The following is a 13,005-nucleotide window of genomic DNA, read 5'->3' as shown; positions in this document are numbered from 1 at the left end:
TTTTTTTATTTTTCCACCTGCCCCCCAATGTGGTGCTTTTTCCTTTGGTTTTCTGTTTTGTTTATATACATATATTTAGTAGAGACGAGGTCTCGCTCTTGCTCAGGCTGGTCTCAAACTCCTGACCTCAAGCAATCCTCCTGCCTTGGCCTCCAGAGTGCTAGGATTACAGGTGTGAGCCATAGCGCCTAGCCCTCAATACCCTCTTGCACTGATTTTAACTGGGCTGCCAGTTTCAGAGTCTATAAAATGTTAATGTTTAGTATTTATTATGGTTTGTAGATTTTGTAAAATTAAGTGAGTTTAATTTTGTGTTGGGGAAGTTATGCCCCAATCCACACAGGGAAAGTGACAGTTTCCTGTCTACAGCCTGACCACATGGTCCCTTTAGGACACAATGAAGCTTTGAGGGGATGCTGTAGGTGAGTCCGGAAAAGAGAACAGCTCCCCAGATTCTCCAGCTAGTAAGGCTGTTTTAAGGACCCCCAAAGAATTTTCAGTCCCTTCTGGGAATTACATCAAGTCCTCAAAGTGCCCTTACCTTTCTGATCCAGATATCTCCTCCTGTAGTTAGTAGGGTCCAGCTTTCCCACCCCAGCCTTCTCCTCCTTCACCTTCATCACTATAAAGTAAAAGAGAAACACAGCCTCAAAATGTGTACGTTAAAAGGGGTAGGATTTCAAGGACAGATGATCAAATCCACAACCACATGGGAGACCTTAATCAGATGAAAAAAATTAAGGTAAAAGGACATATAAACAAATAGAAGAATTGTGTGTGTGTGTGTGTGTGTGTGTGTGTATATATAATTTCCAAAAAATAGAGAACACACCTCTCTTTCAAATACAAATAGAATATTTACAAAGAGCATATATATAGGCCATGGGAAAGTCTTTATAAATTTATTATGTTGGCTGGGTGCAGGGGCTCATGCCTGTAATCCTAGCACTTTGGGAGGCTGAGAGGGGAATTGCTTGAGGCCAGAAGTTTGAGACCAGCCTGGGCAACACAGTGAGACCCTGTCTCTATTTTTTTTTTTTAAGTTAAATTTATTATGCTTTTGTGGTTTACATATATAAACCAAATTTCCATTATGGTTTCCTATTAAGCCCATGATTAGAAATTATAGAATAGTTTTTTAAAAGGTTTTATCTTAGCATTCAAGGATTAGATAGGTTCTACTTAGGCAAAATGGTTCCAAAAATAGGAAAAAGAAGAAATCAGAGGCAGTAGGTACATGTGAAGGCCAGGATGCAGGGTGGGGCTGAACCCAGGGGAGCTGTTTACATCCTCAGATCTCTCTCCCAGGCTCCCATCTCCCATAGTGCCCCTCCTACCCCAGAAGATGGAGGGGTTAAACCAGAAGACCCCGGATAGCTGAATGCAAAAAGGAGTAATTTTGCTGAGGAAACAAAAGGATTTAAGTAAAGGCCGTTAGTCCTCAGCCCTCTGCCTATTTGGCTCCTGGAACACTAAGGAAGCTCAGGCCCTCCGGACGGGAGAAGGGACAGCTCACACAGTCTAACAGGTGGGGGACCTCTAACACAACAGAGAGCGCCATCCAATTGCCCACTGTAAGTCTATCATTAACAAATCCAGCCCGGCTGCATGGCAGCTGTTTGGTAGCTCCTCTCCAAAATAGGAACAGCCAGCTGAGAATCACCAGAACGACAGACACCAAAACAAATAGGGAAGGAGGAAAAGAGCACCAGGATAAAACCTAATGGTCAACAACAGAGGCAATGTGAACAAGCTTCTCCTTTGCTTATGTTTTCTTTAAACTAGCTAATCCACAGCCTCTGTGGAAAGCCTAAGGAATAACGCTAATGCCATGGAACTTAATAAAGACATATTCCCCCAGGTCCTCTCTCTCTTTCTCTCTCTCGCTCCTCACTCCATCTCCCCCTCTTTCCCTACTCACTGGATGAGCTCCCTGCTGCCTCCTGCCTTCCTATCATCCCCCCTCAGTAACCTCTAACTTCTCTGGGACCTATAATTAATAAATTTCTTCTGTTTCATGTATTTTGGTTTCACCTTTTCATTGTGCCTCACCTAACAACACATCAGAACTTACCTCCCAGTCATGGCTGTCCTAGAAAGTGGCTATCTTGGCTTATGGCCACTCTCCAGAGAGAGAGAGAGATCAAGACCAGATCAAAGAAAATCACAACAAAGACAAGAAAAAACATTGTATTCATAACTAAAAATAAAGCCAAAAGTAATGCTATAAACCTGTAAAGAAACCTATAAACTTACAAAGAATAAGAAAGAACTCCTGGAAATTAAAAATATGCTAGAAGAAAAACTTCAACAGAAGAGTTGGAACATAAAGTTGAAGGAATATGTCAGATAACAGAACACAAACAAAAAGAGATTTTAAAAAATAGTAGGACAAAACAAGGAAATTAGAAGATCAATCCAGGAAGCCCAAACATCAAAGTTATAGGAGTCCCAAAACAGAGATTAAAAAACAATAGTGGAGAGAAATTATCAAGGGAATAACATGAGAACATTTCCCAGAACTGAAGGATTATTTCAATTTCCTGATAGAAAGGGCGTGCTCAGGGCTCATGAAAATGAATTTTTAAAAAGTCTATTCCAAGTCACATAATCATGAAGTGTAAGAACATCATGGATAACAGATCTTAAAAGCTCCCAGAAGAAAAAAATAAGTCCCCTGCAAAGAATCAGACACAAGAATTGGCATCAGATTTCTCAACAGCTACAGAGGAAGCCTCAAGACAATGGAGTCATGCCTCCAAAAGTGAGAAAAATTCATTTCCAACCTAGAATTCCAGTACCAATCAAGCTATCAAACAAATATGAGGGTAGAATAAGGACATTTTCAGCCATAAATGTCTCAAAAGTTTACCTCCTATGCACCTTTTTACCATTAGTGATTGAAGGAGGAACTCTAGGCAGATGCAAGAGCACTAAGAAAGGAATGTCACTCTGGGAAAGGGGGTTCGCCACAAAACACTGACAAAGGAATATCCCAGGAGAAGGGCTACGCAGCAGCAGCTCTCAAAGCAAGGAGCTCATCTTAGAGCAGTCCTGGGACAGGACAGCTCCAAGAAGAAACCTAGATCTGGGAAATGGTCTTGATGTGTTTGCCTGTTTTGAGAGGACAAAGCTCTGTCAAGAATAAAGTTAGAGATCGGTTTATTAGCCTACTCCTTTCTGCCCATGGATGCTTTGGAGGAAGCATCGTTAAAGTGTCTCTTCCTACTGCCATCATGTCTAAGTCAGTCTCCTAAAGAGCCCGGACAGCTGTGGAAGCTCTTCTTCAGAGGGCTGAGCTTTGAAACAGCTGATGAGAGTCTGAGAAGCCATTCTGAGAGATGGGGAACGCTCAGGCTGTGTGGTAAAGCATCAAGCACGCCGAGGGCTTTGGCTTTGTCACATGTGCCACTGCGGAGGAGGTGGGTGAGCCCAGAATGTGAAGTCACACTAGGTAGACTGAAGAGTTGTGGAACCAAAGAGAGCTGTCTCCAGAGAAGATTCTCAAAGACCACTTAACTGTGAAAAAGATCTTTGTTGGTGGCATTAAGAAGGCACTGAAGAGTACCACCTAAGAGGCTATTTTGAACAGTATGAGAAAATTGAAGTAATTTGAAATCATGACTGACCGAGGCAGTGGCAAGAAGAGGGGCTTTGCTTTTGTAACCTTTGATGACCAAGACTCTGGGGACAAGACTGTCATGCAGAAATACCACCCTATGAAGGGTCGCAGCTGTGAAGTAAGGAAAGCCCTGGTGAAGCAGGAGATGGCTGGTGCTTCACCCAGCCAGTGATGTCAACGATGCTCTGGAAACGGCGGTGGTCGTGGAGGGGATGTCAGTGGTCATGGTGGCGTTGGTGGCAGCCGTGGTGGTGCTGGATATGGTGGCAGTGGGGATGGCTACAATGGATTTGGTAATGATGCAAGAAATTTTGGAGGCTGTGAAAGCTACAATGATTCTGGCAATTATAACAATCAATCTTCAAATTTTGGACCCATGAAGGGAGGAAACTTTGGAGGCAGAAGCTCTGGCCCCTACAGTTGTGGAGACAAATACTTTGCCAAACTAAGGTGGCTGTGGCAGTTCCAGTAGCAGCAGTAGCAATGGCAGTGGCAGGTTTTAATTACTGCCAGGAAACAAAGCGTAGTGGAAGAGGAGAGCCAGAGAAGTAACAGGGATGCTACAGGTTACAACAGATTTGTGAACTCAGCCAAGCACAGTGGTGGCAGGGCCTAGCTGCTACAAAGAAGTCATGTTTTAGACAGTATTCATGTGTGTGGGCAAAAAACCTGAGGCTTGTATTTGCGACTGATTGTATAACAGGTTATTTTTGTTTCTGTTCTGTGGAAAGCATAAAGCATTTCAATAAAGTGTTTTAATATAGATTTTTTTGCACCCATGTTGTTGATTGCAAAATTTAATAGTCTGATCATGAGGCTGAATAAATTTGTCTTTTTTTTTTTACAAAAAAAAAAGTCATAAAAGGGAAATGTAATCATGGCACACTATACTCAACTGTAAGCAATATTTACATAGTCATAATAAATCAAATGAGTGTTAATTTTACCAAAAAATAGTGACAGAAGCAGGGTTGGTATTCCACCAGTGTGCAATGGTGTGGTTGCTGTTTATGCCTGGTGCCCATTCTTAGTGATCAGGTATCCATTTGGGTTGGTCATGGCCACGCCATATTGGTTATTAAATATTTTAAATATCACCACTGGATGTAACTATTTGGGGAGAGTGGGGAGATGAGGGGTATAAGACAGTTGTGGAGAATGCTGCTAGCTACCTGCCTGATTTTCTGATTTCTGCTCTGCCACAATAGCCTGTGGCCAACTAAAAACTATCACTTCCTTTAGATGCCCTTCAGCTTTCTCTGGCTAAAGGATATAGGAGAAAGAATCTGAGGAGGTACAGCAGCATCGGATTGGATAATCAAAAAATAAAATAAAATAAGAAATAAACTTTAAATAAGTTTAAGAATAATATTAAATTAAAAAATAAAAAGAATCTGAGGAGAGAGTCCCTTCCTAGATAAAGCCTCTGCAGAAGAAAGCCCCTTCACTCTCCTCCTCTGTCTTTCCTCAAGAGGGTTGCCAGACTTAGCAAATGAAAATGCAGCTTGCCCAGTAAAATTTGAATTTCAGATATCAACACATACATTTTTTAGCATAAGCTATATTTTATGTGGCAGCCCTACCCCTGGAGCATAGATGTGATGTCTGGAAGTGCAGCAGCCACCTTGTCATTGGGGGTATAAGGCCACATGCTAACTATGGATACTAGGAGAAGGAGCCTAGGTCTTGTCTGTAATGTCCTCGTGCTACCAGCAGTGGATGTTATGGGAAATAATGATACCAATGAAACCAAGCAGTTTATACATGTAGTAGTGGTATAAACTACTATAGTTAACTTTTTTTTTTTTTTTTTTTGAGACAGAGTCTCCCTCTGTTGTCTGGGCTAGAGTGCTGTGGCATCAGCCTAGCTCACAGCAACCTCAAACTCCTGGGCTCAAGCGATCCTCCTGCCTCAGCCTCCTGAGTAGCTGGGACTACAGGCATGCACCACCATGCCCGGCTAATTTTTTCTGTATATATGTTTAGTTGTCCATATAATTTCTTTCTATTTTTAATAGAGACGGGGGTCTCGTTCTTGCTCAGGCTGGTCTTGAACTCCTGACCTTGAGTGATCCTCCCGCCTCGGCCTCCCAGAGTGCTAGGATTACAGGCGTGAGCCACCGTGCCCGGCCGGGAAAGTAAGTTTTGACGGGGCAAATAAGATTGAGTCTGTTAGTAAGGAAAAAAGGGAGAATGGGCATTGGGTAGTCATCTAGCAGCGTCTGCTACACTGTCCCACATGCATTCCCTCCTCCTCTTGCCTGTTCAAGAACCCCATTTTGTTTGGGTAGAGACACAGGGCCCCTGATTGACAGTAGTCACCTTTCCTAGCCCCAGGAATGAACTGTGATCTGTACAACCAGTCAAGGTGATCAGGTTGCCCTTGGCCAGGCACTGATTTTAGGAGTAGTTAAGTGATCCTACTCTAGCCAATGAGATTAAAAGCCCTGGGTAGAGCTTCCAGGAAAGGTTTTATTTTCCTGATAATAAGTGACAGACACAGCTGGAATGCACAATTTTTTCTTTACCCTTCCCTCTTTAATAGGCTGACCTTGGACATGACTTTGAGATGAAGCAGCCATCTTGTAACAATGAGGTAACAGGTATTGAGACCACAGGCACAGGCTAAGGACCAAGCAGAAGGAAAGCACAGACTTGGGTTCCTGATAGCATCACTGAGCTCTGGTGATTAGCTCTCGGCTTCTTGTTATCCGGAAAAAATATATATACATATTTAAACTGCTAGCCAAGTTTTATGTTACTTTTCCTGAGGCCTTCCTAACTGACACCTAATGGAATACTGTAGCACAGCTCAAATGAATAAACTGGATTTCACATATAAATCTCAAAAATGTGATGAGTCAAAAAAAAAAAAAGCAAAGTGTAAAAAGATACAAACAAAATGATATTATTTATATAAAACTTTAAAGCAAATAAAAACTCTACCAATATTGTTTATAGCTACATTTATAAGTAAGAAAAGCATAAAATCATGCAGAGGAATGAAACACACTAACTGCAGGTTACTGCTGGGCAGGATGTTCAATGATCTTTGATATTTTGGGTAGATGGAGATAGATATGGATATGGATATGAAGGAAATATGATAAAATATTAGCACATGTCAATTCTGGTTCTATATGAATATATTCATATATCACCAGAATATTGTACAAGCTTGAAGTATTTTATTATTAAAATTTTTTTAAATATTTTTAAAAAGAAATAAGCGGCCAGATGCAGTGGCTCACACCTGTAATCCCAGCACTCTGGGAGGCCAAGGCAGGAGGATTGCTTGAGGCCAGGAGTTGGGGGCCAGCCTGCGCAAGAGCGAGACCCCATCTCTATCAAAAATAGAAAAATTAGCCCGGCGTGGTGGTGTGCACCTGTAGTCCCAGCTACTCTGGAGGCTGACAGGAGGATCTTAAGGTGGTTCTCAAACTTGAGCAGGTATCAGAGTCACCTGGAGGGCTTGTTAACACAGTTGCTGGATCCCAGCCCCAAAGGTTCTGAGTCAGTAGCTCTGGGCCGGGCCGGAGAATCTGCATTTCCAACAAGCTCCCAACTGATGCTGCTGCTGCTGATCCAGGGATCACATTTTTAAAACCACCATTTTAAAGAAATAACTTCCAATTTGTATTTCCTATTACATTGGGTCATTTAGTGATTTTTAAACATATTAACTGCCATGTGAGTTGTATTTAACTCAGGCTAGTTTTGAGCCAGGCTCCTCGTGAAGCATATGTAACTCACACATCTCTTCACCTGAGGAGCCGCGAAAACTATTTTTCAAGTTGCATATATTAATAACTCACACACAGAAAACAACAAAAATAATTTTTTCATTAAATTAGAAAGGATCATTTTGTTTTCAAAGTTTTTATTCTATTGTTGTAATAAAACACCGTGGCCCCAAGGGAAAAAAAAAATTCTAGCGTGGCAGTCAGTGTGTTAAAAGCTGCTATCTTCCTCCTCCAGCATGGTGTGAAGAGTACAGAGAAGTGAGTAACAGATAGGTTCCCATAGGAACCACCTCCAAATGGTTTAAGGTGACTCCACTTCTCCCAAGCCCCAAGCAGGAAAGGCCATGTGACCCAGCCTGGCCAATCAAATGCTCCTCATTCCCAGCCACAGCGATTGGTTCAGGGATGATCCCATGTCCAAAGCTCGGCCAATCAGAATTTTTCCCAGGACATTCTGCTTGATTCATCCAAAAGCACTGCTCACTCTGGCATTGCTAAGCTGATAAGCTTGGGAGTTACTATTTTGCCTGTCACATGGAGGGCAGCATTCAAGAAAAGTAGAGAAACAGTACAGATAACGCTGTGTCTCCCTGAGTCAGTTAATTCTGAACTGGCCTTCTCAGTTGTGTTGAGCTGCTAAATTCACTTAATTTTTTTTCATGTTTGAGTTGGGTTTCTGATGTTTGCAATCAAGAGTTCCTGACTAATACAAACGAAACGGAGTTTTCCAGCATGTTTTTTAAAATGTGTTCTTTAGTATTTGAAGTACTGTGGATTCTCGGTACTTCAAAAATGAAGATTGAAAAACAAAAATGAATACAAATGACAAGATATAAGCAAATAGAGATGAGAACGCTACAAGACTATAGAAGTATGGAGATACAATGTAGCTAATACTCAGGTAGGTGCATACCTCCCAGCTCTGGACTAGTCGAGACCAGCCTCCCATCACCTCCTCTGGGCTTGGTCTCACCTTCTCATAACTTGAGAGAAGCTCCCTTCCGGGAGTAAGCAGAAGTAGGAGAAGAACCCAGGCTACCCCAGAACATCTTCAAAGGAAGCCATCCTTCTGAAACTGAGTGTTGGCCATATGGGAAGTGTTTGGATTAGCTACTCCTCTGATTGGCAGCTGTACCGCCCACCGTAAGAGTCCCCAACCTAACCCACGAAACAGAATTTCTATCTCCAGTGTTTCATATAATTCATATTAATTGAATGTCAGATAGTTTGCTTTTATAGTCTCATTTAATCCTCACTATAATTCAGTGAGGTGCATAATTTCCACCTCCATTTTACAGATGAGGAAATGGAGACTAAGAATTAAGTGATTGGTCACGGATCACAGCCAGCCACAGTGGAGCCAGGATTCAAATTGTATTCTTTTTGATTCCCAAACCCAAGGAAGGAAGGGAGGGAAGGAAAGAAGAAAGGGAGGAAGGGAGGAAGGGTAAGAGGGAGGGAGGGAGGGAGAGGGAAGGAGGGAGGCAGGAGAAAGAGAAGTGAAGACATGGGAGATAAAGGGGTCTGGTGTGAGTTTCTGACAATCTTTCACTTCTGGGTTTCAAGCCCTTCCTGAGGCCTGGCTGAATTCCCATTCACAAGACCTCCCAATGGCTTTATCCTGAATCCCTCTTTCTCTTCAGTTACCTACAGCTGATCTGAGTTACTTGCATCCAAAGAGTAGCACCTAGTACAACCATCCACTGCAATATGTTGTCAAAGGAATTGTGCTAGCAACACACCAGCCCCTGCACGCAGCAAATGAAAGAACTTGTAACAGCAGCTTTTCCTACCGCCAGTCCCTCCCCTGTCCAACCAGCTCACCATTACTCTCCTACCCACCTCTAGATCACAGCTCGCCTTGGTATTGAGCATGGCCTCATGGTGAGGGATCATACCAAATTCTCTTCTGCCCTCAGTTGAAGGCCCCTTCTCATTTCACTGCCCTACCACCAGCCTGGGATCACATCTGGGATCCCTGAGAATCCAAAACCCACTGACAAAATCAACACTCTAAGCCTGTGAGACCAAGGACTAGAGTGCTACCCTGGCAAACATACTCAGGTCTCCCTGCCCGGGCATCCCTCATGTCCAATGCAGCAAGGAAATGGGGATACAGTCAGCCTTAAAGAGGTACAGCACGTTTTAGCCATCAAAACCCTGGTGAATCATCTGGCCTTTGGGCACCCACCCCCTCCCCATCCACAAGGGCATGTCAATTCGATCCAACAAATCCTGACTGAGTACCCACTTTGTTCCAGATATTTGCATGAGACACTGGGAACAGAACAAAACAGTTTAATTATTAGGGAAGAAGGGCAAAGTATGGTAATACATTCTTAGGTTAGACATCCATGTCTCTGGAAGAAAAAATAACTAGAAAAAAAAAGGCTGTGCCACATCCATGGGTGAGCTTTTTAGGAGCTTTTCCTCCCACACTGTCTTTTAAACCATTTGACCTTGATACCTGAGAACTCTAGACCAGCCAATATGGTGTCTGGTGAGCCCCTCTGTTAGCTCAAAGTATTTCAGAAAAGGACTCCCCCAGGGGCTTATCTGGGATTATTTTGTGAACTGAATCGACAAGAATGACACAGGGTCATGCTGGGCTTTAGAAAGCTAAGCTAGAAACCAGGGAAAGGCCACCCTCCCAACCAGTGGCTTGTCCATTGCCTCGGGGCCCTGCAGACTGAAACACTCATGCATGGCCCAGGAGAGAAAGGATAAAACAAGCAAACAAAATATCCCTAAGCAAACTAACAGTAACAAAACCAGGTACTGTATCCAAAATTTAAAAACAAAAAATGTATAAGGAAAGAAGGCTAACTATTATTCTGTTTCTATCCCGAGATGTTACATTAGCAGATGGAATTTATTTTCCCATGGTTTTCTGGGGAAGAGGCACAACTTAGGGTTTTTGTGTACTCCATAAATATTTTAGCCAGTCTCACAAATTTGGCAAAGACAACAGAAATTTACATGCCTAGAAGAGAAAGATTCTCAGTTCCACCAGATGAGGACAAGATAGAACTAACTCACCATGGCATCAGATGGAACAAGTCTCCTGTCATTTCTGTTAATTTGGAGTTAGATTTTTCCAACCCAAACCAGTGAACTCAAGGCGCCATGGTGATAAAAAAACAGTATAATCTTTAAAGGAAAGGCAAATATCCAATGCTCATTTGGAGGATTTACCCTGCTTTCCTGGTATTCTCCTCATTGTGTGAGAAGCTCACTCTCAAATTCTTTGTGCTGGTGCCATGAAGCACATTTTCCCTTGTCTGCATAGCTCTGCCTACTCTCTCTGAAGCTGCAAACTTACCTTTGTGTTCTTAGCACTGGAAACCAGGATCCAAATCCGGGGGAGGCCAGAGCCTCCTGCTCTGTTCCTGTTGGGTGGCAAGAAGGGCTCTCTGTGGATCCCAGGCTGAACAGTATTTGGGGCATTGAAGATTGACTTCTGGGGCTCAGTGGCGGCTAGCCATGTGACCAAGGTGGGGGGAGGGACGCTCTTGCAGGGTCAGGGATGGATGCCTGGTTGACTGACAGACCAGGGTAGAGCAGGGTCTGAATAGAGCTGGCCATGATCATAGACAGATGTCTTTGCTTTAAATTTCTTCTTGGATTTTAATTTGCTGATCTTTTTATGTCACTGGTGTGTTCCAGCCTTGATTTTGAAATGCTGCTTTATCTCCCTGCATGGTTTTTGTTCCAAATCCTTTTTGGATTCTGTCTTAGAAGTATGTTAGAGCTGGAAGAGAACCCGTAGAATTCAGCCCTACCCCAAGGTTGCCCATTTTATATGGGGTAAAACTAAGGCCCAGGGAGGGGCAGTGGCATTTCCAGGAGCCCAGATAGACCTGGGCCTGTTTTTACATACTCGGGCAACCCCAGCTGGCTCAAAATTGCAGCTCACTTGAATGTCTCCAACTTTTAGATTGTTAGAACTTTGAGGAACACTGAGACGCCAGTAAAGGATCTTATCGCATTGCAGGTACCTAAATGTGCAGCTGTCAGATTACGGCATGGCTTAGAAATTGTTCCAGTCTATACTTGTAGTCAGGGAGTTTGCATAAACATGTGTGCTTATTTTTAGGTATCTCTACCTCAATCTTCATAAAATGCTCCAGGATGATCTTTTGAGGGGATCAAGTGACACCAAAGCCGGAGATAGTTTTGATCTCAAAGACCTTGAAGACCTCTCTAGACTAGAGCCATGTGAGTAACCTCCTAGTCCACACTTGCCTCTCCACCCAGAGAGGATGTCTACACGCTGCCTGCTGACAGAAGGGGAGATACGGTAGTGATGACGAGGAAATGACAGAGGTGTTGGTTGTAGAAGTAGCAGTATGATAGTGGATGTGTAGATGGAAGTGGCAAGGTGTAGACAGAGGTGGTGAGGCACAGATGGGGGTGTGAGGTGTAGTCGGGGGTGTGAGGCATAGATATGAGTGTGAAGTACGGATGGAGGTGTGAGGTGTAGTTGGGGGTGTGAGGTGTAGACGGAAGATGTGCAGGAGTGATGGCAATGGAGGAACGAGTTAGAAGTCCTCCTGAATGATGGAGCAGGAGATTGGCAGGGCATGAATAAGAGGTTGCAGGTATCGATGGTTGCTCTTCAACTCGCTGAAGACCTCTGATCTTCAGACATCTTCCTCTTCTCCCCATATACCAGCCCCTCATGGCTCATTTACTTCCCTTCTGGTAGGGACCTCAGGATGAATGCCTTCCTCTCTTCCCTCATTGATACTCGTAACCTCTTATTCATGCCCTGCTGATCTCTTAGTCTACGTCAGCCCACCCATTGACCTTCTTCTCCTGCCCTCTCTTTCATCTCTGGAGAAAGCCTGTCTTCAGTGAAAGAGACAAAGGCAATACACAGAGTGGCAGAGGTGTGTGTGTGCGCGTGTGTGCGGTGGGGAGGAGAGGGAGACTTAGGCTCGTGATGCCTATGGCCAACTCCATCCCGGCCCTTCCTCATAGTTTAGTATCGTGAGCCAAAAAACGTTGAGAGAAGATCTGGCCACCCCTCTTCTCTCTTCTCCCTGCCCTCTGGCCACCTTCCATGTTACAGCCAAAGACATGCCAAGCCAGCCACCTATCTGGCTTTGGCAGTGGAGTAAACGCTCGGGGGGTGCTTTCAATCCTGCCTCACCCTCAGAGAGGGAACAGCTGAGACCCCTGTGCTAGCTTGGGTGAAAGGGAAAGGGTTGACCCCTTCTCAGCCAGAGATGTTTCCCCACCCCACTACACCCTACCCCTGAGACCTTTGGCAATGTCTGGAGACATTTCTGGTTACACTGGGGTGACGGTCACTCCTGGAGGGAGGGTACTTCTGGCCTCAAGTGGATAGAGGCCAGGGATGCCGCTAACATCCTACTGAGATGGCCCCCACTGCAGAGAATAGTCTGGCCCCACTGTCAATGGTGCCATGGTCAAGAAATCCTGGATTAGACCATTCAGGCTCCTCTGGTTCCAGGCTCTAACCTAAGCAAAAGGAGCACTTGACATGGGCCCATCTTACTCTCCAAGGATCTACCCAGAGGAGGGGCCAAAGATTCTCGTACAGTGGGCTCTCTATATCTGTGGGTTCCACATCCAGGGATCCAGCCAACAACAGATCAAAAATATTGGAAAAAA

General features: G+C 44.0%; 1 protein-coding gene and 1 pseudogene across 1 annotated transcript in view; one reads left to right on the top strand and one right to left on the bottom strand.

The window, feature by feature from the left end:
* Positions 1–620, bottom strand: part of SLC4A5 (solute carrier family 4 member 5) — a 69,079-nt gene extending 68,459 nt beyond the window's left edge. Inside the window, exon 1 of the mRNA XM_069494425.1 lies at positions 542–620. Coding sequence (XP_069350526.1) covers positions 542–620 — 79 coding nt within the window. The remainder of the gene's footprint in view (positions 1–541) is intronic.
* Positions 621–3,186: 2,566 nt separating this feature from the next.
* Positions 3,187–4,125, top strand: LOC138399466 (heterogeneous nuclear ribonucleoprotein A1-like; annotated as a pseudogene).
* The last annotated feature ends 8,880 nt before the right edge of the window (positions 4,126–13,005 follow it).

Source organism: Eulemur rufifrons, chromosome 19 (assembly GCF_041146395.1).
Source record: "Eulemur rufifrons isolate Redbay chromosome 19, OSU_ERuf_1, whole genome shotgun sequence".
NCBI lineage: Eukaryota > Metazoa > Chordata > Mammalia > Primates > Lemuridae > Eulemur > Eulemur rufifrons.
This window is presented reverse-complemented; position numbering and strand designations above follow the sequence as displayed.